General features: G+C 39.0%; 1 protein-coding gene across 3 annotated transcripts in view; it reads right to left on the reverse strand.

Annotated features, from left to right (window-relative positions):
* The window catches only part of Jmy (junction mediating and regulatory protein, p53 cofactor), a 175,499-nt gene that overhangs the window by 120,750 nt on the left and 28,594 nt on the right, over window positions 1-26,155 (reverse strand). For all 3 annotated transcript variants that reach the window (XM_060377792.1, XM_060377793.1, XM_060377791.1), the window contains exons 2-6: window positions 25,172-25,345; window positions 10,694-10,844; window positions 7,333-7,502; window positions 832-997; window positions 252-439 (exon numbers count right to left, since the gene is read on the reverse strand). In XM_060377792.1, the coding sequence (XP_060233775.1) occupies window positions 252-439; window positions 832-997; window positions 7,333-7,502; window positions 10,694-10,844; window positions 25,172-25,345 (849 nt within the window). The remainder of the gene's footprint in view (window positions 1-251; window positions 440-831; window positions 998-7,332; window positions 7,503-10,693; window positions 10,845-25,171; window positions 25,346-26,155) is intronic.

The raw sequence follows: 26,155 nt of genomic DNA on the forward strand, positions 1-26,155 counted from the left end.
TGGAGAGATGGCTCCGATGGTTAAGAGCATTGGCTACTCTTTCAGAGGTCCTGAGTTCAATTCCCAGCAACCACATGGTAGCTCACAACCATCTATGATGAGATCTGGCACCCTCTTCTGATATACATGTAATAAATAAATAAATAAATAAAATCTTAAAAAAAAATTGAGTGAGGATAAATCATATTACAGTTTGAATTATTAAACATGGACCAAGGATGAAATAATGAATGAAAACAAAAGTTCAATACTTTTTTATTTCTGAGGTAGGCTTTCTTGGCTGAGACACGCCCCCTTCTTGCTTCCAGCTGCCGTGCCTTCTGCTGCAGCTTCTGTAGCTCCTCCCTCTGTGCATGCACAGATGCCACCATCTCTTCCTTCTCCAGCATGGCCTCCATGCTCTCGTAAGTGTCATAGTACACCACTTCATCTCTCTTTTCTGTCACAGAAATCGTGGTTAAGAATGAGTGTCTTCATTAAGCAGTGATTAAAGGTAAGGAAATAGGCCTCAAACCAAATTATGCAAAATGTTCAGCAGTGTCTGGTACACAGTAAGCGTACCACACTTTACCCATGCAAAACTGCAGAAATTCTGATTCTAGATGAAGCATCCCTCAACAAAGTAGGTATGCTACAAAAATACTAAAAAACAATATACAGCCAGAATTGTTGAGTTTACAAAAACCATTTGAGTTCAAGAACTCCTTTAAAACAGATATATTTAAATACTTTTTCTTTCAGTCTTCGGAGAAGCAGTTGGGATCCATGTACACTTTCTCTACATCCTCAGTCTTCTGTAGACTTCTGTAGCTCAGTGCACACACACCATACCTGAGATAAGTCTTTTGATGCTCTCCAGTTGTGCAGTCAATAGTAACTCTTCACACTTCAAGATTTCAAACTGTACTTCATACAACTGGAGTTGCAGATCATAGTAATCAGATTCCAGTTGATCCAACTGAGCTATAGCTTCTGTACCACCCTGTAAACTTTGCATCTGCGGGGAACATAACAATACTATTAACTGGTGAAGACAAGAAAAAAATTCAATTAGACAGTAATACTAAGTCCCCAAAGAAACTGCTTTAGGAAAGAATTAAATGCTGGGCAGTGGTAGTGTACACCTTTAATCCCAGCACTTGGGAGGCAGACAAATCTCTGAGTTTGAGGTCAGCCTGGTCTGCAGAGTGAGTTTCAGGAAAGGCAAGACCACAAACCATATCTCAAAAAAAAAACCAAAAAAAAAAAAAAAAACCAAAACCAAACCAAAACCAAAACATACAAACAAAACATAAGAACGAAAGGGAAAAGATGGAGACAGGGAGACAGAGAGAGAGAGAGAGAGAGAGAGAGAGAAGCAGGAAAAGTTAAAAATGGAAATCAGATTTCTGAGCTGCCTGTGGCACTGACAATGCAGAAGACCACTTAAAGTCAGGAGTCTGAGCTGGCCTGGAGAATGCAAGCCTAGTGACACAGGCTTGAAACTTCAGCTAGCTACTCAGGAGGTAGCTGAGTTTCCCCTTCATCACATTTGAAGTAATCAACTAAGGAGAAAACAGGATTCAAAAACTACTCCCTACACTACAAATTCCAGCAGAAGCCAAAAGAATAGCTTTTTTCCAGGAGCTCCTGAGATAGAAAAGATGAGGCTTCCCATGTCAGACCGTAAGTACTCTTCCAAGAATATTTCTTCCACAGTTGTGGAAGTACCACAGTTGTGGCTACTTTAAGGTTGTCTTTAGATGCCCCAGGAGGTCCCTTGTGTAGAGGTCAATGTGACCTGGAGATCCTGGTCACATTCAAGTAACTTCAAGTAACTGCAGAAGTGACTACAAGGGCCAAAGGGGAAGAAGAGAAAGAAATGTTTAACGCCTCACTCATGTGTATGACTTGGGTCAAGGGTAGGTATCTGAGCACTGCTTTAGGAAAAGTCTACAGCAGAAAGAGGGCATTCAATATAGTCAATATATTACTGCTGAATGATTCCTTCTGTCTTAAAGGTAATAGACACACTGAGAGCACCAAAAGAAGTTTTAAACAAGATTTTGGATTTTGCTTTATAATCCAGATATTCACACAGATTACCCAGTAACTAGAATGCTTTTCTTAATGCCTAACTTCAAATCCATTTAGTAGGACAGAAAGAAATGGTTACAGGTTCGATCTAAACATGTAGCGGTATGCGTTTAAAGACAATCCGGCCAGACATGGTAAGGCATGCAGAACGGAGACAGAGGCAAAAAATAAAAAATAAAAATAAACCCATGAATTAAGTGTGGTCAAATTTTTAAATAAATTTCATAGTTAATTTAATAAATTATAAGCCATTAAGTGATCAAACAATAAATATAGAACCAAAAGAGCAAGCTCTCAGTTAGGGTAGCCCTTAGATTTTGGAAAGGTAAAAACATGAAAAACTGAGGAATCTGAGAAGTGCTAATATATAAACAATCTGTCAATGACACCTACACACCTGGAGAAAATAAAAGTAGTCAGGATTATCTGTAATTTCACATCTCGCAAGCCTTTTAGAACTGAAAATTTTATTCAGTGTCTTTAATGTCAAACCTAATCTCTGAATCCATATGTAAGGAAATAATCTAAATTGATATTAAACTACTTATAGTACTTATTTTTTCCATTTAATGTAACCAGTTTCATCACCATTAAATCAATACCTCTCTGAAAATTATCTGTTCTGAATATCACCTTTCTAAAATCCTGATACACCTGAAATTCCTCAATGATACAACACAGTCTCAATGAATTCAGGGATGTTTCTGAAATTTAAATATATATATATACACACACACACACACACACACATAAAGAACTAAGGAATGGAGATGGAGTAGAGAGATGGCTCATAGGTTAAGAGCACTGGCTGCTCTTTCAAAGGTCCTGAGTTCAAATCCCTGCAACCATATGGTAGCTCATAACCATCTATGATGAGATCTGGTGACCTCTTCTGGTGAGCAGGTGTACATGCATGCAGAACACTATACATGATAGATCTTATTGAAAAAAAAAATAAAAATAAAGGAACAACTAAGGAATGTCCCAGGTGGTGGTGGGACAAACTATCAATCCCAGGTCTTGAGAGGCAAAGGAAGGTAGATCTCTGAGTTCCGGCACAGCCTCGTCTAAAGAGTGAGTTACAGGACAGCCAGAGCTACACAGAGAAACTTTCTCAGATAGATAGATAGATAAGATAGATAGGTAGGTAGGTAGGTAGGTAGGTAGGTAGGTAGGTAGAGATGAGTGAGCTAAGGAAGAACCTATAATATTTGAAATTTTCACTTTTGGGGGGTATAAAAAGATGGCTCAGCAATTAAGAGTACATGCTGGTGTAGGTGTTCAGCATCCATATCAGGATGCTGACAACTCCTACTCCAGAAGATCCAATGCCCTCTTCTGGACTCCACAGGCACCTACACTTATATGCACATACCCACATATATGTACAAATAATTTAAAATAATAAAATACATCATTTAAAAAATTTCCCTGGGGCTGGAAAGATAGCTCAGTGGCTAAGAGCACTGGCAGTTCTTTCAGAGGATCCAGCGTCAATTCCCAGCACCCACATGGCAGGTCATAACTATCTGTAACTACAGTCTCAGGGGTCTGACACACTCTTCTGATCTACACAGATACCTAGCATGTTAATAGACTATATACTCATATGCATAAAAATAAATAATGGAAAAAATTTAAAAGCTTCCCTTTCTTGGGTGGCTCCTACAAAGATATGAGTTACATAGTAAAAAAAAAAATTAAAGTAATATAAATAAACTTTTATAGTGGAACCTAGACATGTGTGTCTTGAAATATTTCAATGAAATGAAATAACTTAAAAAAAAAAAGTAACTGGCTTTTCCACTGTTATAACCTCCTACGTATGACTCCACATTTATGCTTATTGTGTGGAAAGGGAACTCTAGAACTTGGCATCTGCTTTTGAATTGAGAAGAAAAAGCACTGATTTTGTGTTCCGATGATAATAACACATTGTTACCCTAATATGAATGAGCCCTGATATAAACAGTAAAAGTTTGCTTCTCAGTAACATTTACCACTGTTTTATGACTGATTTTCTCTCTTTTTTTTTTTTCCTTATCTGTGAGAGGGGTCCTTCTTTCTTCCTTGATTCTATACATACTCTCTAAATACAGATGCTTTGGAAAAGGCTCAGTGGTAGAATACTTGCTTAGCATATGAGACCCTGGGTTTGATCCCCACTATGCTTTAAGGAAAAAAGCAAAAAGAAAGAAAGAAGTTGGCCTCAGACATACCACACTCAGGAAATCAAAAGGACCGATGGTTTAAATTCTCTGTGGTGAAAGAGAAAATGCTGATAAGACTTTTTTACACAAAGGTGAGGAACTTTCTGGAGTTTTCTTATTCATCTTCTGTTAACCAGAAGACAGCTCACTGATACCCGAGCTGAAACCGTGCTTTCTGAAACTGGTTTCATGATAGCACTAACTTTAGTATCTTCTACTTCAATTAATAACTATAAAGAAAACTTACACATATATCAAAAAGAAACAGTGTTCTACTGCTAAGACACTATGAGCAAAGCAACTTTTAGGAAAGGAAGCACTTAACTGGGGCTTGCTCATAGTTTTAAGGTTTAAAAGCACATCACGGGCAGGAAACATGGTGGCATGCAGGCAGACATTGTGCTGGAGAAGTGGCTGAGATTACTAATCTGGCTTTGCAGGCAGCAGGAAGAGAGAAAATAGGCTGGCCTTGGGTTTTGGAAACCTCAAAGGCCACCTCCTCATCCCCACCGCAACCCCACCACACTTCCTCCAAGACACCCCCTCCAACAAGGCCTATACCACTTCCTAATCCTCAAATAGTGTCATTCCTTGATGACTCAGCATTCAAATAAGAGCCTATAGAGGCCATTCTTTTTTAAGTCACCACAATCTTAGATACCAAATAGAGTACTGCTTAAGAGATTATTAATATTGAAGCATTAATTTGAAAATTGTATTTCAAGGTCATCATTAGCCTTCTGAAAAGCATCCCTAATTATATTAGTTCACCATTTTAACCTTATAATTTAATTTATATGAAGAATTTTGTTTTTAAAATAAGTGAGTAAATAAACATGTGACTTGTTTATGAGTAACAATAATTTTACTTTCCAACAGGTAATTTTGTACTACTTCAGTATCTTCCTTAGACAACAAAAAGTTTTAGAACTGGATCATTTGGCCCTTTCTGTCCCTGTCCCCTCCCACTTTAAAATTCCACACTGACTTTTTTTTTTAAGAATAAATCTCCAGTGTTCAGGAAGCCAGCCTGTTCTATAAGGTAAATTCTTGCCAGCCAAGAATTTTTTCTTTCCTTGTCTTAAAACAAACAAACAAACAAACAAACAACAACAACAACAACAAAACCTCTAAAGCACAGGGTAGTGCTATGTTACAAACAAGAGCCTTCAGGGGCAAAGCATTTGTTTGGAATGGGTTTAATACTTTAACTGTGCTCTGTTTTTCCTGAGTAACATAAACATCTTAAATTAAAGCTATTATAACTGACACAGCACACCATCACAGTTAAATACATATAAAGTACAACGCCTATACTATATATAAGCAGGCCAAGAATAACTAACTGGCAATTTTTAAAATGCTTTGAAGAATTCAGGCACATAATACAGGACTTTAAAAGCAGACTATTATAGTCATGGATGTGGTCTAGAAAAAATGACTACACAGACTCTCAAGCTCTGGAGCTATGGTTAGCCTCTTCCTTCTCCACACTGGAGCCTATTTATGAAGGTGTGGCATAACCTAGGCACCAACAGTGACATCAATACTGTACTTGGACATGTGAGAAAGAATAAGATGATAATGAAAAGCGCAACAAGGTTTTCTTAATGAAGACTATCAAGAAAACCCTGTTTTGTTCCTGATACGGTCTTGACAGGACCAATTCCAACACAGTTTTATTACCTAAGACCTTTCCTAAAGTTCTGACAAGGAGACTTTTCTTTCAAAAGCAATGACGTTCCACTCGCCTTTTTGTTTCCAGAATTGCTGTGAAATGCTATGTCTCCAGATCTTTGATAGGCGGCAACCTGTAAGTGGGTGCAATGACAAACATCTCCCAGAAAAGGTATAAAAATGGGCTACAAAGCAGCATGGTTTAAACGAGAATGACCCCCTAATAATACAGGCACCCCTCCCACCTCTACCACCAAGGTTCACGGTGGAATGCTTGGCGCCAGCTGGTAAACTGGGTTTACTGGGAAGGGTTAGGACTGAGGCTTTGTTGGAGGATGTATGTCGCTGGGGATAGGCTGTGAAGTTTCAGAGGACTAGTACCATGCCCAGTTGGTCCTCTCTGTCTTGTGCTCCTTTTATATATTGAAATGTGAGCCATCAGCTACCACTCCAGTGTCATGCCTACCTGCCTGCTAGCTGCCATGTTTCCCACAATGATAGTCACAGACTCTTCCTTCTAGTACCATGAGCCCTAAATTGAACTCCCTTTTTAAGCTACCTTGGTCATGGTGTCTGATCATAGCTACAAAAAGTAACTAAGACAAGAAGATAACCATCCTGGTTACAATTAACTGTCAACCTTAAAGAGCCTAGAATCACTTGTAAAGTGTCTCAGTTGGGTAATTATCTTTATCAGGTTGGTCTGTGAATATCTGTGAAGGGCTGTATTGATTGTTAGCAGATGTTGAAGAGCTTAGCCCACTGTGTGAAGATCCGTTCCCTGAGCAGGTAGTCCTGGGCAGTTTAAACAAATTAGAAGAGCATGAGCCTATGCCAGTGAGAGAATAAGCCAGGAAGCATCACTGCTCCATGGCTTCTGCTTCCTTGATGTCCCTCAACGATGAACTGTGACCTGGAGGTATAAACCAAAAAATAGTTTCCTCCCCTTAGCTACTGTTCTGACAGCATCAGAAAGAAACCAAAACGTGCTGAGCATAGTGACCTAGGTTTATAATTCCCATGCTAGATAGACAGCGAAAGATATCCAGGCTGGCCTGGGTTGGCCAGCCCAGTCTACCTGCCAAGTCCCAGGACAGTGAAAGATCTTTAATAAAAACAAGTGGGCATCAACTGACGCATGACACCAAATGTCTCAGGCATACACAAACAAATACATGCATCTACATACACGTGTACCAATACATACACAAATATGCACACAGGTACACAAACAGCATAAAATTAACTAGCAGTGTAATCAGAAACAGCATTTTATAAAAAATAATATGGAATAATATGTTAATCGAAATCAAGAATCTAATTTATGTAAATCTACGTTTTATACCATTTTAGTAACAGCTTTTGTTACCTCTTCTTTTAGTGCATGTTTCTTCTGCTCCAAACAAATCTCTTTAGCTCTCATCATCTGCAAAGTCTCTTTAGAAACTGCATACTGGAGTTTTTCCATGCGTTCAGCTGCTGCCGCCCATGATGCTTTGCCAAATTTCTTCTGATCTGCTCGCATCCGATCATACACAGCTGTGAATAGTAATTTCATAATATTAAGCAACAAAATTAGTAGACACTAAAGAACTCTAAACTTAATCTACTAGTTTCACTGGACCCCACAATAAATCACACTTAACATATCTAAAACATAGTCCAATAATATCATACATTCTCTGTTATCTTAGGTAGCAGTACATGCCTTTAATCCCAGCACTCAACAGGCCAGCCTGGTCTACATAGTGAATTCCTGAACAGCCAGAGCTACATAGTGAGACACTATCTCAAACAAAACAAATCAAAACAAAACAAAGAAACAAACTTCAACATAGGAGGTGGAGATGGCTGAGGAGGTAAGTATATCTACTGCTCTTGCAGAGGAGCTGGGTTTGGGTCCCAACATCCACAATCAGTTCACAAGCACTTATAACAAGTTCCAGAGAATCAGATGTCATCTTCTGGCTTCCTTGGGATTCTGAATACATGTGGTACACATAAACTCACAGACTCACATACATATACATAAATTTAAAATATGTATAAACCTTAAGGCTGAGTTACATAGTGAGTTAGTTACAGGGCAGCCAGAGCCACATAGAGAGGCCCTATCTCAAAAAACAACAACAACAAAGAAATGTTAATCAACAAAAATAACATTTAGGAATAGGGGTGAACATGATCAAAACACACATAAACACGTATACATAGCATATATTAGTTGAAATCTAAGCCCTAAATATTCAAAACATTCAATTCAATTCAATTCCAGGACTTATCACTGAATACTCTGGTAATGTGATAGCCAGATGCAGAAGGAACCACATGCCAGTTAAGCTCTCACCCAAATGGTGAAGATGGAACCATCAGCTCTCAAAAACAGCACAGCCTTCTATTTCCCCAGAAAGAAAGAACTTCTTAGTTTGTAATAACACAGGACTGGATCAAATGCTAACCTTTGATAGACAGCTAATATCTTCTAATTAAAAAAAAAAAAAAAAAAGCAGAACTGGAGAGATGGCTCAATGATTATGAACTCCCACTACTCTTCCAGAGGACCCCAGGTCAATCAGCAACACCCACATTGGACAACTCAGAAAGACATAAACCACCAGCATAAGCCTTGGACCTTCATGAACACCTATACTCAAAAGCATATAACACAGACACAAGTATATAAATAACAAAATAAACTCTTAAAAAAAAAACCAAAACCAAACAAGCATATCGCTGGTAGAAGCACTGACAGTGATGCCTCCTAAAACCTGTACCTTAAAGAACTCTGTATCTTTACACACTGTAATAAATCCTTCATTTTATTTTATTTTATTTGTTTTTATTTATATGGGTAGTTGTTTTGCCTGCATGTGTGTCTGCGCAACCCATGTGTGCTGGGTACTAACGGAGGCCAGAAAAGGGCATCAGATTCTCTGGAACTGGAGTTAACAGAGAGTTGTGAGCCACCAAGTGGTTGCTTGGAATTGATCCAGGTTCTTCGGAAGAGCAGCCACTGCTCTTAACTGCTGTGCCTCTTGCTACCCCCAGAATTCTTTTCTTTAAAAAGAAATAAACTCATAATAATTTACGTACATCTTAAAAAGTACTGTTAGATCTAGGCGGTGGTGCACGCCTGGCACTCCAGAGGCAGGCGGTTCTCTGTGAGTTCGAGGCAGAGTTCGTGTACAGAGCGAGTTTCAATACAGCTAAACTCACTGAGACAATAAACTAAACTGAGACAGAGAAACCCTGTCTCAGAAAACAAATAAAATAATAAAAAAGTAACTATAAGTCAGTTCCTTATGCTTATGTCCTCCACTCCTATGCTGATGCTCAAATACCACCACTCTGCTGCTTACTTCAAAAATATTCTTATTTCTTGACTTATAGTCCTTAAAAATCAGCTATGCTCCTGTCTGACAGATAAGGAGTGTGCTCCTTAAAAGATGTGCTCCCTTTTCTTGGTCTCTCTAAGCTTTGTTGCTATAGTTGCTGCTGTTCTTGGTAGCTCTTAAATGCATGAAGGAATAGTTTCTTCTGAAAGTACCTCTTGGCTTCAAAAACTGAATTTTTGCCAAACCTTGCAAGCATGTTAATAACATGCCATAAGCTCATTTAAGACTATGTGTTCAATCTATTTCCCTTCTGTGCACTCAGCCTGTCGATAACTTGCCTGTAAGAGCACACTGCAGCCACCTTTACTATTCCTTCCATTTTCCATGTAATCACACTGTACAATGAGCTAAATGCCCTGACCCAGAATGATATATGTGTGTGTTGTGATACTTATTTGCTAAAAGTTGTCAACAGGTTGAAAGCAATATTAAAGAAAATAAATATATACCATAAATGCTGGAAGCAACATGTGGATATAGGAAGATAACATGTTTGCAGTTTTGAATACTATTGTGGGCCAGCTTGGATCAGTAAAATAACTCTTGTAAAACTCAAATTTTTGTACAGGAGAATTCCTCGTTTATTTTTCATGTTTTCTGTGCTACAGGGGGAAATGTCTGATTTTAAATGATACATTTTAAAGTCAAGTCTGCGGTTTAGTTTAGTAAAAACTGTACTTGTGTGCATATAGATGGTTAATTGTTTCGATTGTGTTTCTCCATTAATTTGGCTTTATCCAAGATTAAATGATCTTACATGTCTGTTTCTGTACTTGTATGTCCCCAGACCTTAGCACAACTAACTCCATCATAGAAGAAAAATTCAGGCCATAAAACTCAGCACAGCACCATGTGTCAAAATAAAAACATAAACCTAATCCATCAAAGTTCATAGTTCTGGGAAAGTCTTTAACTGTACTAACTTTGCTTTTTGGCTTCTATAGTTCTACTTATACTGTTTAGAAACTGAAATATGTCAACCCAGAACATAGGTTTTGTGATTAAAAGCTCACCCTGCCAAAGGCTTGGTGATACACTGGGATCCCAAACAACCAGCGCAGTCAGAGCTGGCTAATAAAAACTTAAATCCATGTCCAAGTAGGGTTCTTTTGTGACTAGCCCAGAATAGTTCCCTCTGGTTTTCTCTGATGTACAGAATGGATATGGTACACACTGTGCCTAGTTGCTGAAAAGGACACCTTGCCTTTCCAATAGTGGTTACTCTCTGCTAGTGTAAGGCATACTTTCCCAACTCTACTATATAATTATTCTAAACATAAAAAACTTAACTGCTCATCTTCAAAAGTGCCTAAGGAGTCTTACCAAAAAGCTTACCTTTCTGAGCTTTAGCTGTTATTTCAAAATACTTGACAGTGAGATCCTGAATAGACAACACAGCCATGTGAGCTTTCCGCTGCCAGTCAGCATCTTCTTTTTGTAGACTCTCAATTCTTCGTGGTCCCAAATAATCATTCTCCATGGAAATCTTCAGAGAGAAAAGGTGGAAATCTTTTACTCATTCCTCAAACATTTAATGAGTGTTATGTACCAGATATTAATCAGGCTTAGTGGTAAAGTAATGAACACCACTTGTAAGCTGAATGACTTATGGTGCAGGAGGTATGTGACATAGGAATCTGCCCTCTTCCATTCTTCCCTTTCTAATTTCTTCCATCCTCCCATTCCCTTCTATATATATGAAAACAATACACAGCAAAGCAATTGGTCATTTCTGAGTGTCAAGATAATAAGCAATTTATTTTCTTGCTTACAATAGTTATATTTTAGGTTAACAATGATTTGTGCAGTGGTTATATTTAAATTCCATTAAATATTAAAACACAGATTTTAAGATTGATGATATTGTTTTTTAAATCTGCCCATGTGCATACAAAAATACTCTAAGCAAATTTTCTTTTATTTACTGTTTTCCTTTTTTTAGGAAGCCAAGTTCTGACATATCCCAAGCAAGTGCTCTATCCCTTTTAGATAAAAATAAACTAGCTATGTATTACAAAAGTCACAAAGAAGCGGGACATGGTGGGACATGCCTGTTATCACAGCACTCACGGAGGCAGGAGGAGGCAGACCTCTGTGAGCTCAAGGCCAGCCTGGTCTACAAAGCCAAGGCTACATAGAGAAACACTGTCTCGAAAACACAAAACAAAACAAAACAAAACAAAAACAAAAAACCCACAAGTCACAAAGAACACAGATAAAAACAAAATTAACAGAATGGACCATGTATATATACTATCCTGCTTTACCATAGGAAAAAGATTGATTTAAAACATTAAATAAGAAACATTTAAGCAGGTTGTGATGGCCCATGCCTATTACCCCAGCTCTTGGAAGGCTGAAGCATGAGGGGAAGAATGTTAGTTACACTGTTAAGGATAATAAAAACAGGAGTCAGGGTGTTGGCACATGCCTTTAATCCCAGCACTCAGGAGGCAGAGATCAGTCCAGGGCAAGCTTCAGGACAGACATGGCTACATAAAGAACCCGTCTCAAAAAAGAAAGAAAAAAAAGGTGGGGGAGGGGGTAGAGAGATAGCTCAGTAGCTAAGTATAAAAAAAACAAGCTATATCTCTAAACAATTCAAGAAACAGATAACATGATAATCTAAAACTAAAATAAATTTTAATCACCTGGAATTTAACACCCTTAATTTAAGGAGGAATGGGAGTTTAAAAAAGAAGACATAGAATTTAGTTTTATATGTGTTAATTTTGCAAAGATCATGGCCAAATACATAAGTCTGGGGATCAGTAACACAATGAAAACATTTATAAAACCGTAAGGGTAACTGAAATCATCTAAAGAATACACACACACAACAGTGAATGTTCAGTAGAAAAAAGTACCCAGCAGCAAGAGATTCTACAAGAAAGAGCTGAGATAGAAAAGTTCAAGAAGAAAATATCTTTAAGGAGTTAGTAACCACTAGAGCTGCTCACACTGAGCTGGCTAAATAAAGAGGGATATCAAACATGGAATGAAAAAGCTGTGTATACGACCCAGGTGTAAAGTTCAGTTCTTTGCTATAATGAATGTCCACAAAGCTTCTCTTAACACAAAATTATGCTGTAACATATCAGGTGGATACAGGTAAAAATTACAGATAAAATAAGTTTCAATTACATAATAGACTTCCAGAGAAATAAAAGCAAAGTATGTAAAATGTAGTATTGATGCCAGTGGCAGACTTTTGATTAGACATTTTCTCCCTGTTCAATAACTGCATTTTCAAAGGGCCAGGGATATAAGTCAGTGGTAGAGCTCTTGCCTACAAGAGCAAGACCCAGCACCATAAAAAATAAACAACAACAAAAACTTCTGCAGTTTCTGCCAGGCAGGGTGGTTCATGCCACAACTGTTACTCCAACACTGAGACACTGAGAGAGGCCCAAATTGTGAATTTTAGGTCAGCCTAATCTACCAAAAGGAAAGAAAACTGAGAAGAGAGAAGAGTGAAGAGAAAAAGAAAAAGGCCAAGAAAAGACCCTACATTTTCCACTTTCTTCACTGAATGAAATAGACTTAAAAGTGAAAAAGTGGTATTGTACATTAATCATAAAGAGGAAGACATTGTTTCATTTCTTCTTCTGGCTAACAGGCTAAGGGCACATTAACTGAGAAGTTTCCTGTTTCTGTTCAAGAAACATGGAACTCACGTTTCCCTAAGATCAAAAAAGGTAAATCGTGAGGTGCCTCTCTGTGCAGTGTACACGCTGAGGAAGAAAAGGTGGCGATATGATTTGAGCCCAATGTCTCTTTATTACTAGTATAAAATAGAACAGTGTGAGTCCCATTTCTGGGACTATAAAACTGATGTCAAGCAAGTAATATTAAGGCAGGAACAACACCCCAACTTCCTGACCTGCTGGGGTAATAAGTGTGTGCTGGCTTTAGCGTGTCTTGCTTGGCTCCTCACATTCCCTACTCATTTATACTGAATTTGTTTTCCCCAAAAGACAATTTCTATACCCACCACTTTAGGAGTCAAATATAAGTATGTTTTGTATATTGATCATTTCTTATCTTCTTGACCTTTATTATGGCTCATATTTGAAAATATTGAGTGCATAAAGTGAATAAAGAAATCAGTGTAGGGATGGCAGAGATGGCTCAGCATGTGAGCGAACTTACTACTAGTCTTGCAGAGGCCCTGGGCTCATTCTGATCCCAGCCATCTATATACTTGGCAATCATCCGTAACTCAAGTCCCAGGGGATCAATGCCCTCTTCTGACCTCCATGGGCACCAGGCATTGACATGGTGCATATACATATATGTGAGCAAACATCCATACACATAAAATACAACAAAAAACACACAAGAGGGAGGGGCAACACACCAGTGCACTAGATGAGGTGAGTAGGATGCAGTGTTCTCCTCACAGGGATTTATAATACACTGGAAGGGAAAATATATTAAGTAATGCAGATTTTTTTTTTTTTTTTTTTTTTTGCAAAATTAGGAGACTTAGTTCTGTTACTTATAACCCACAAGATCTTTCACAAATACCTTATCAAATAAAAAATGCATTAAAATTATCATGGTGTGGCATGCCTGAAATCCCAGGTATTACTACAGAGGCATTTCTGACTCAGGCTCCCTCATCTCCAAGTTCACCCTACTACCTTACAATGCTGGTTTTGGATTCTGCAAGCCCTTTTCAGATACAAGCAATTGGAAGGCAGGAGGGAGATGCCCTTCTTTCTTCTATCTGCTTACCTTTGACTCTGCTGTATCTGTAGGCACCATCCCAGATTTGCTTCTAACACTCAGCACTAACAGTTCCTTCGTTAGTAATAAAATCAAGTCTGTACCTTTTTCAACCCCAACCTCATAATGCAACTCTCTCTTTTTCACCAAGACAAGGTATTAACAGCACACCAAGGGTCCTATCCTTAGAGGGCTGGAGTGGACCATCAAGGCCACTACTAGAAACAACATCTTTTTTATAAGCCCGAAGCTCCACGGAGTCTGCCCTCTGTGCCTAACTCAATAAATCCAGTCCCTTTCCTTTGTTATTTCACCTCTGAAAGTAGTGGCTTTTTTAATAATGGCTTCCTTTGAGGTAGCTGACCTTCTTGCCTTAAGTACCCACGTTACTTTACACTTAGTTAACAAAGCTTTGAATTAGAGTGCTCACTGTTGAAATTACTAGCTTGATTTTTATCAAACCCCAGCAGATTTAACTATGGAATAGAAATTTCATAAACACAACCTAAAATGTACAAACTCAAAGCTCCTAGCTCAGACCATTAAAACAGAAATTACTTCCACCTGCATGAATAAACATTGTACCTCTGAGAAACTGACAAGGAGGAGATATACAAAAAGACTGAAATTTTGTAGTATGGCTTTTATGGGAAGTGGTTAGAAACAAAACAACACCACAATCATCTGATGATAACTTGTACACCGCTGTTAAGATTATTTTTTCTCTGCCCCAATCTTCACAAACAGAATACAAACATGCTTTACGCAACTGCTTTTCCTCTGCTGCTTTGTAGATGACTTTTGAACTTAGGAACTATAATGCCTAATCATTTTATTGTATAAGACACTAAGCAACAATCCTCTCTTTAACTTCTCTCTTCCTAACTTGGGAAACTTGAAGACATCACAGCAGCCTTGTTCAGCTGGACTGTGTGCTAAAAACAGTGACTGCTCTGTTTGGAATTTCAAGACTAGAAAGAAAACAGAGCCCGTTTTAACATGGAAAAAGGTGGTGTGTCAGTTTAGGTAGCCAAGAGTATAAAACTAATTTATAAATACAAGTTCTCTGGCATGGAACTCATTATAAGTACATCATTGACAGGAGTGCATTTTTTAAAGAACTTACTATTGTATTTCTGTGTGTTGTTAAGATATTGGGAGAACATGACTAAAGATTCTTTGATGAAGCAAATGCTGTGATGGCAGTAAGAAGGCTGAGGATGCTACTCAGTGGCATACATCTTGTAAAAGGTTAGTATCCAAATAGAAGACAATTTAAAAAACGGATAAAGGGCCTAAGCAGGTAAAACGTACGGCTAATTGGTGTATGAAAATTGTTCTATAGCACTAATTATTAGAGGAAGTAAGTCAAACTCACAATGAGGTATTATCTTCACTTTTATTTAAATGGATATTATCAAAGACAAAAGATCACAAATATTGAAAAGGAGCCCAATCTGGCTTTGAACTTCAACATTCCCAATGCCTAAAAAAGTACACAGGACAGCAGTATCAGTAAGCCAATTCATAAATCTGTGTTAGCATCTGCCTCAAAGGCTCTTTAAGATCTTAACGCACAGAAATACCGTAAAGTTCTTACAAAACGCAATATCCTAAATGATGTTCTTATAATAAGGTGTCCCATGTTAGTTTTACGGTAGCCCCCCCAACAATCGGAAAGAGACCATATATTCTTCTGGATATATGAGCAAAGGACTTGCCAGTATGCTGAGATATGTGTGTTCCAAGGTTAACTCAGCATTATCACAATAGTAAAGAGACAGAATGAATGTCCATGTCCTACAGACACACATAAAAATGTCATTCAGCAGGGGTGAAGAGATGACTCAGAGGTTAAGAGCACTGGCTGCTCTTCTAGAGGTCCTGAGTTCAATTCCCAGCAACCACATGGTGGCTCACAACCATCTATAATGAGATCTGGTGCCTCCTTTTGGAGTGCAGATGTACATGCAGACAGAACATGATATACATGATAAATAAATGTTTTTGTTGTTGTTGTTAATGTCATTCAGCCTTTAATGAAGAGTAGAATGGTACTACCTCACAGAGGAGGGAGGGACTTGGAGCTTAGGGAAGATTTTGGTTAAAGGACCTAAGATTTCACTTAGGAAGACTACAGTTCATGAGATCTATACAACACTAAAATATACTTAATGTATAAATGTATAATATTCTTTAAAAACAAAAGCAGACGTTAGGTGCCCTCACCGAAGTCTGGTACGTTATGAGCTAGTGACTAGCTCAGTTTTACCCTTCTGGAGTGTTAAATGTTGATTTAAATAAAGACAAACTGGGAAGGCAAAGGCACTGCGAAAGTTGATTTTATTCAACAGAGCAATTAAACAGTTTAACTCTGTCTCCCTAACCCCAAAAGTTCATCTGTTGTAAACTTGTTCCCAGGGTGCTGGTAATGGGAGTTTAGGAGGCTCTTTAGGAGGAGTTAAGAGGCTCTTTCTTCAGCTTATGGACCCTCAGAAGGGACAATTTTAGGCAGTAATTTATCTTCATAATTCAGGAATGAGGGTGGTAAAGGAGCTGTCTAAAACATAAATCCTGCTTGGCGGTGGTGGCACATGCCTTTAATCCCAGCATTCTGGGAGGCAGAGGCAAGCGATTTTTTGTGAGTTCCAGGCCAGCCTGATCTACAGAGCCAGTTCCAGGACAGCCAGAGTGCAACAGAGAAACTAAAAAAACCAAAAACAAACATAAATCCCTAGATTCAATTAACCACTACAAATAAAAAAAAAAGTAAAAAGGAATTTTGATATTTAACTGATATAACTAGCTTTATTATAATCTTCTACATAAGTCTCAATTCTCAATTACTGTGCTGGTTAGTTTTATGTCAAGTTGATACAAAGCCAGAGTCATTTTAGAAGAAGAACCTCAATTGAGAAAACAGCCCTACTAGATATCCTGTGGATAAATCTCTGGTATATTATCTTGATGATAATAGGAGTATGGGTAATGGCATCCCTAGGTTGCTGCTATAAGAAGGAGGCTAAGCAAGCCATGGAGAGCAAGCCAGTAAGCAGCACTCCTCCATGGGCTCTGCATCAGCTCCTACCCTCTTTAGGACTTCTGACTTCTTTCAGTGATGGACTAGGAAAGGGGAGCTGAAAAGGCCACTCCTCCCCAAGCTGCTTCTGGTCATGATACTTCATCACAACAAAAGAAACCCTAAGACAATTATCTTCAGAAGAACTAAACAGTACCACAGCCACATGATAATATGTAATAAGAATAAATTTTAGTTGTGCTTATAACAAATATTTTGCCAAATCAATTCTAACTCCTTTTTAAAAATATGTGTATTTTCTAATAACAATGGCTAGTAAATAATAGTTTTAAAACACTTTTAAAATTACAGCTCCCTAAGTTGCTAATACTAGCTATGGACAAGGACATAAATGATTCCAATGAGTAATTTGCATAATAGTACCACGTATCATACTCACCTGACACACTATGAACTCAGTAAGAAGATGTAGTGAATTACTAGAAAATATGCCTGTATGTAAATATTCATAAGAAGCACAAAGAAAAAAAACAGTAGTGGTTGATGGTATGAGAGGCAACAGTTTAGAACAACAAATATTATTTTTACCTTAAAGAAAGTTATAATTTTAAATAAAATATTTCCTCACACTGCTTCCCAAGGAAAAACGGAATAAGCAGTGACAGTAGCTCACCCATATAGTCTATAGATTTTCTCAAGTGAATATTCAATCCACAAATTGTTAATTAATAGAACTCCAAGGATGAATCTTAATGTTGAATTTGCAGGTGATGTCTGCAAATATAGTAAGCAGTCAAGAGGGGCGGGATGCCAATGTCATCTAGTTCTTTTCTACCTTTCAGATTAGATTCGCAATATAGGTCTATGGTTAGTTTTTAGAAGTTAAATAAATTTTAATTTCCAATCTTACATTCCTGACACCCTTTTAATCCAAGTATCAAATTTATTTTAAAATAACTGACAATTCGAGAGCGGGGCAAGATGGCGGCGCCGGGAGGACTCTCATTCTGAGCAGCAGCACAGCAGGATTGGCACAGTGACCAGCAATCAGAATACGCAACCATAAAACACAAGTGATTGTGTTTCCCAGGTGAGTGGATACCCCACGGTGGGGGATTCAATCAGCTTTTAACTCACCTGGCTAAACCGCGCAAGAGATCCCGGTTCCGCCAGATGCTTGGCTGACAGCCACCAGCCCCAGCCCCAGCCCCAGCCCAGAGCCACAAGCCGGTGTCTCTGGTCACCGTCCCAGACTGAACCGTGCGCACCACACTATCAGAGACTGGAATTTTCAGTCGAGAGATAACCCCATGGTGCAGGAAACGATTGGGACCCAGACATCCCCTGGAAAAGACTTGGATTCCGCGGGCGCCCCAGGAGCCAGCCCGGAGCCAGAGCCGGGGACCCAGGCGCCTGCACAGAGCCCTGCCTGCCTGCGCACCTGATTCGCCGCCTCAGATAGAACTGTGGGCACCAGGGCACCAGGGACTGAGTTTCACTGTCCTGTGCAAACACACAGGGAGGGAAACGGCTGGTCTGATCTCAGAGCACTCAGCCGAAACCCCCCACCCCGAAAAGGTTTCGGGAAAATCACCTAGTTGAGGCAGACACCCAGGCTCCCAAAGGCCGGAAAGGCAGACCCAGGCAGTTTCTGCGCGCCAGACAGCTGGCAGAGACTGAGCAGTGCGCCCCAGGGCAAAAAAGAGACTGGGAGTCCCTGTCTCCAGAGAATCCACAAGGAAGGAAGGAAACTGTACTGACTTAAATCACTCAGTCCTTCCCTGGAAAAAGTCTCGCAGACCGGCAGGGCCAAGCCACCATCACTCAGCTGTGCTCCAGACACAGGGACAAACAGTTGCTGCGTGCCAGCTGTCCAACTGGGTCACAGCACCTGATCATTAAATTTACAGCAAGAAACCCAGAAACAGGGCAGCTGTCTTCAGGACTTCCCTGGGTGAGAGGAGAACCCTCTTGACTAACAAAGACCACAGTTACCACTCAGGTCTCTATCCCTGAGGTGAACAGCAGCAACTCCTGAAAAAACGCCAGCCATCCAGGGACTATACCCAAAAAGCTGAGAAGATTTACTTCAAGAAAAACCAGCTTTCTGCCAAGGGGATCCTTTCCACCACAGGATCCCCAGGAACCACCAGAAAATAATCCCAAACACCTAAGATAACACAATGGGTAGAGGCCAGTGTAAAAGCTCAAGCAACAAAAGACAGAGCAATATGGCATCTCCAGAACCCAGTTACCCAGGGGCAAGTAGCCCTGGACACCCCACCATAACTGAAATCCAAGAAGATGACCTAACAAGTATGCTCATGAAGATGATAACAGAGGAAACAAATAAGATTCGTAAAGACATAGAGGAAGATTGTTCAAACAGAATATTGCTATCCGTAAAGAAATAGAGGAAGCTGCAGCCAAACAGTTTATGGCCTTTAGAAAGGAAATGCTTAAAACACTGAATGAAATGATAGAAACAGAGTTGAAGGAACTAAAAGAAAAACAGGAAAGTACAATCAGACAGGTGAAGGAAGTAAACAAAACAACTCAAGACCTGAAGATAGAATTGGAAAAATTAAAGAAAACACAAATGGAAGAAATAATGGAAAGGAAGAATCTAGGGAAGAAAACAGGAACTACAGAGGTAAGCATAACCAACAGACTACAAGAGATGGAAGAAAGAATCTCAGGTGTAGAAGATACAATGGAAGAAATCGATGTATCTGTCAAAGAAAATGTTAAACCCAAACAATTCCTGACACAGACCGTCCAAGAAATGCAAGACAATATGAAAAGACAAAACCTAAGAATAATAGGTATAGAGGAAAAAGAAGACTCCCTTCTCCAAGGCCCAGAAAATATTTTCAACAAAATCATTGAAGAAAACTTCGCCAAGTTAAAGGAGAGGCCAATAAAAATACATGAGGCCTACAGAACACCCAACAAATTTGACCAGAAAAGAAAATCCTCCCGCCACATAATAATCAAAACAGTAAGTATACAGAACAAAGAAAAAACACTAAAAGCTGCAAGGGAAAAAGGCCAAGTAACATATAATGGCAAACTCATTAGAATCACACCTGACTTTTCAACAGAGACTATGAAAGCCAGAAGGGCCTGGACGGATATCATGCAGACCCTAAGAGAACACAGATGTCAGCCCAGGCTACTATACCCAGCAAAACTCTCAGTCCTCATAGACAGAGAAAAGAAGATATTCAATGACAAAAAGAAATTTCAACACACAAATCCAGCATTACAGAAGACACTGGAAGGGAAAATACAACCCAAGAAAATTAGCTTCTTTCAAGAAAACACAAGAAATAATTAACCTTACTACAGTAAAACAAAAAGCAACCAAGCACACAACCTTATGAAAAAACCCGACATCAAAATCAAAGGATCTAACAGCCACTGGTCATTAATCTCTCTCAACATCAATGGACTCAACTCTCCAGTAAAAAGACACAGATTAACAGAATGGATATCTAAACAAAACCCAGCAATACAAGAAACACACCTAAGGCACAAAGATAGACATTACCTGAGGGTAAAGGGTTGGAAGACGACTTTCCAAGCAAATGGACCCAAGAAGCTAGCAGGAGTAGCCATTCTAATATCTGACAAAATAGACTTTCAATCAAAATTAATAAAAAGATATGGGAAGGACACTTCATACTCATCAAGGGAAAATTCCACCACGAAGACATCACAATCCTGAACATCTATGCCCCAAATACAAGAGCACCCACATTTGTTAAAAAAACATTGATAAAATTTAAACCACATATAGATCCCCACACATTAATAGTGGGAGACTTCAACACCCCACTCTCAACAAAGGACAGGTCAACAAAACAGAAATTAAACAAAGAAACAATGTCTCTGACAGAGGTCATGAATCAAATGGACCTAACAGACATTTACAGAACTTTACACCTAAACACAAAAGAATTTACCTTCTTCTCAGCACCTCATGGAACCTTCTCCAAACCAGACCATATAGTTGGTCACAAAGCAAGCCTCAACAAATACAAGAAGATTGAAATAATCCCATGTATCTTGTCTGATCACCATGGAATAAAGCTGGACCTCAACAACAACAGAAATAACAAAAAGCCTACACACACATGGAAACTGAACAACTTGTTACTGAATGACAGCTGGGTCAGGGAAGAAATAAAGAAAGAAATTAAAGTCTTTCTAGAAATCAATGAAAATGAACACAACATACCCAAACTTCTGAAACACAATGAAAGCAGTGCTATGAGGAAAGTTCATAGCACTAAGTGTCTTCAAGAAGAAATTCGAGACAGCTCATTCAAGCAACTTAATGGCTCACTTAAAAACCCTAGAAAAAAAAGAAGCAGACACACCAAAAAGGAGTAGACGGCTGGAAATAATCAAACTCAGGGCTGAAATCAATTAATTAGAAACAAATAAAACAATTCAAAGAATCAATGAAACCAAGAGCTGGTTCTTTGAGAAAATCAACAAGATCGACAAACCCTTAGCCAAGCTACCTAAAAGGCAGAGAGACACCACCAAAATCAACAAAATCAGAAATGAAAAGGGGGACATAACTACAGACACTGAGGAAATCCAAACAATCATTAGGACTTACTTCAAAAGTCTATATGCCACAAAATTAGAAAATCTAAATGAAATGGACAATTTTCTTGATCGATTTGACTTACCAAAGCTGAATCAGGACCAGGTAAATCAACTAAATAGTCCTATATCACCCAAAGAAATAAATAGAAGCAGTCATCAAAAGTCTCCTATCCAAAAAAAGCCCAGGACCAGATGGTTTCAGCGCAGAATTCTACTAGACCTTCAAAGAAAAGCTAACTCCAATTCTCTTCAAACTATTCCACAAAATAGAAACAGAAGGAACATTACCAAACTCATTCTATGAAGCTACAGTCACCTTGGTACCTAAACCTCACAAAGACTCAACTAAGAAAGAGAATTTCAGGCCAATCACCCTTATGAACACTGATGCAAAAATACTTAACAAAATACTTGCAAACCGAATATAAGAACACATCAAAGATATTATCCACTACGACCAAGTAGGCTTCATCCCAGATATGCAGGGGTGGTTCAATATATGTAAATCCATCAATGTGATCCATCATATTAACAAACTGAAAGAAAAAAAAAAAAACACATAATCTCCCTAGATGCTGAAAAAGCCTTTGACAAAATCCAACATCCATTCATGTTTAAAGTATTGGAGAGATCAGGGATACAAGGCACGTATCTAAACATAGTAAAGGTGATATACAGCAAGCCTATAGCCAACATCAAACTGAACAGAGAGAAACTTAAAGCAATCCCACTGAAATCAGGGACAAGACAAGGCTGCCCACTCTCTTCATATCTCTTCAACATAGTGCTGGAAGTCCTTGCTAGAGCAATAAGACAGTTGAAGGAGATCAAGGGGATACAGATGGGAAAGGAAGAAGTCAAATTATCACTATTTGCAGATGATATGATAGTATACCTGAGTGACCCCAAAAACTCTACCAAGGAACTCCTACAGCTGATAAACACCTTCAGCAAAGTGGCCAGATACAAAATTAACTCAAAAAATCAGTAGCCCTCCTGTATACAAAAGACAAAATGGCTGAGAAAGAAATTAGGGAAACAACACCCTTCACAATAGCCACAAATGACATAAAGTACCTTGGAGTAACCCTAACCAAGCAAGTCAAAGACTTGTATGAAAAAAATTTCAAGTCTCTAAAGAAAGAATTAGAAGAAGATATGAGAAGATGGAAACATCTCCCATGCTCATGGCTTGGCAGGATTAACATAGTAAAAATGGCCATCTTACCAAAAGCAATCTACTATAGATTTAATGCAATTCCCATCAAATTGCCAACACAATTCTTTACAGACCTGGAAAGAAAAATTCTCAACTTCATATGGAATAACAAGAAAGCCAAAATTGCTAAAACAATCCTCTACAATAAAAGATCTTCTGGAGATATCTCCATCCCTCATCTCAAGCTGTACTATAGAGCAACAGTTATAAAAAACTGCATGGTACTGGCATAGAAACAGAATGGTGGATCAATGGAATCGAACAGAAGACCCAGAAATAAACTCACACACTTATGGACAACTGTTTTTTGACAAAATGCCAAAACCATACAATGGAAAAAAGATAGCATCTTCAACAAATGGTGCTGGTCTAACTGGATGTCTACATGTAGAAAAATGAAAATAGATCCATACTTATCACCCTGCACAATACTGAAGTCGAAGTGGATCAAAGACCTCAACATAAAACCAGACACATTAAATCGGCTAGAAAAAAAAAAAGTGGGGAATACCCTAGAACTCATTGGTACAGGAGAAAACTTCCTGAACAGAACACCAACAGCACAGGCTCCTAAGAGCAACAATCAATAAATGGTACCTCATGAAACTGAAAAGCTTCTGTAAAGCAAAGGACACCGTCATCAAAACAAAGCGACTGCCTACAGATTGGCAAAGAACCTTCACCAATCCTTTATCTGACAGAGGACTCATATCCAGTATATATAAAGAACTAATGAAGCTGAAAAGCAGCAAACCAAGTAATCCACTTAAAAAATGGGGAACAGAGCTAAACAGAGAACTCTCTGTAGAGGAATATCGACTGGCAGAGAAGCATTTAAAGAAATGCTCAACCTCATTAGCCATCAGGGAAATGCAAATCAAAACAACCCTGAGATTTCACCTTACACCCATGAGAATGGCCAAGATCAAAAACTCAAGTGACAACACATGCTGGAGAGGTTGTGGAGAAAGGGGAACCCTTCTCCATTGCTGGTGGGAATGTAAACTTGTACAACCACTCTGGAAATCAATCTGGCGCTTTCTCAGACAACTAGGAATAGCGCTTCCTCAAGATCCAGCCATACCACTCCTAGGCATATATCCAAGAGGCTCAAGTACACAAAAAGGACATTTGTTCAACCATGTTTGTAGCAGCTCTATTTGTAATAGCCAGAAGCTGGAAACAACCCAGATGCCCCTTAACTGAAGAATGGATGCAGAAATTGTGGTACACCTATACAATGGAGTATTACTCAGCAATAAAAAATAAGGAAATCATGAAATTTGCAGGTTAATGGTGGGACCTGGAAAGGATCATCCTGAGTGAGTTGTCCCTGAAGCAAAAAGATACACACGGTATATACTCACTCATATAAACATACAACATAGGATAAACCCACTAAAATCTGTACATCTAAACAAACTAAGCAAAAGAGAGGACCCTAACTAAAATGCTCAATCCCCAACTTGAAAAGCAAAGAGGATGGACATCAGAAGAAGAAAACATGGAATTTTAGGTAAGAAGTGGGAAATAGCAAGAGCTGGAGAGGACAGGAACTCCCCAAGGAGAGCAACAGAACCAGAAAATTTGAACACAGGGAACTTCCCAGAGACTCATACTCCAACCAAGGACTATTCATGGAGATAACCCTGAACCCCTGCACATATGTAGCCCATGGCAGTTCAGTGTCCAAGTGGGTTACATAGTAATGGGAAGAGGGACTGCCTCTGACATAATCTGATTGGCCTGCTCTTTGATCACCTCCCCCTGAGGGGGGCGCAGCCAACACAGAAGTAGACAATGCAGCCACTTCTGATGAGAACTGATAGACTAAGATCAGAAAGGAGAGGAGAACCTCCCCTATTAGTGGACTTGTGGAGGGGCATGCATGCAGAAAGGGAATGGAGGGTGGGATCGGGAGGGGAGGAAGGAGGGGCTTATGGGGGGATACAAAATGAATAAAGTGTAATTAATAAAAGTTAAATAAAAAATTAAAAAAAAATCTGACAATTCAACATTTTTCAAGAGTTTGAATATGATAATAACTGCCCCAACAGTAGACCTCAGCCCTCTAGAAGAGAGGCCAAGAATCTGCTTGCATTATTTTAAAAACTTCTTTTGTAGTTAAAATGTGTGACTAGCAAGCCTCAGAGCCATTAAGCGGAGTAGTTACAGTTTAGGCTTAAAAGAAAAAAGTTACCTTGATCTGTTGTCTTCGCAGCATGGCAAGCTCTCGCATGTCTCGGAATGGCTGAAGTAGATACTGGTAGAGTTCAGTTGTGGCCTCTGCAAGACTGCTGTAGGCCTCGTCCTCCATCTGATACAAGTCCAAAAGCTCCACCATGCTCTCTATAGTCTTGTGCTTGTCCAAGAGCTGCGAACAAGAAAGTTTCGATACTTAGAAAACCAAACATGGTAAGTGATAAATAAATCCTGTGTTTGCTTCTGACCCAGCATGAAGAGGGAACTAACCACAGTCTGTATGTCATCACTTATGACCAAGGCCTGATTCATTAGTGGTGCCTACCTTTAAACAGTCTAGTAATCATATGATGAAACTAAACCAAAAATGCTCTATCACTGTGCTGGTTAATTGTTGACAGAAACCTACATACACCTACATGGAAAGAAAGAATCTCAACTGAGGACTGTCTCCATCAGAGGAACCTGTGGATGTGCCTATGGGACATTTTCTTGATTACTAATTGATGCAGGAGGGCCCAGCCCACTGTGGGTGGTACCATTCCTGATAGATGGTAGCTGAGTAGAAACTATGGAAAAGTTTAGTTTCGTTCTCATCTACATATTGAGTGGGAAAGCAACTTCAGCTACATGAGATCTTGTCTCAAACAAAAATAAATAAATAATAAGAAAAGAGGGAGGGAGGAAGGGCTGAAGGGAAAGCAAGCTCATTCTCTGGGAACCAAAAACAGGGTGGGAAAACCTAAACTGTATTGGTGAAATGCTGCAATGTCAGTGCAGACAAATTTGAGAGCATGGAGTGAGACACTCGAGGCTGGAAATGTAGTTTAATGGTGGGATACTTGTCCTGATATGTCCCTGGCCCGGGGAACATACCCAGTACCACAAAGGAAGAACAAGGCCCTATTCAAACTTTTTTGAGTTTTACCTCCTGAATAAGAATAGTTCTCATGCTAGAAATCACAGAAAATCCCTTCTGATT

This window comes from Meriones unguiculatus, chromosome 2 (genome assembly GCF_030254825.1).
Source record: "Meriones unguiculatus strain TT.TT164.6M chromosome 2, Bangor_MerUng_6.1, whole genome shotgun sequence".
In the NCBI taxonomy this organism is placed as follows: domain Eukaryota; kingdom Metazoa; phylum Chordata; class Mammalia; order Rodentia; family Muridae; genus Meriones; species Meriones unguiculatus.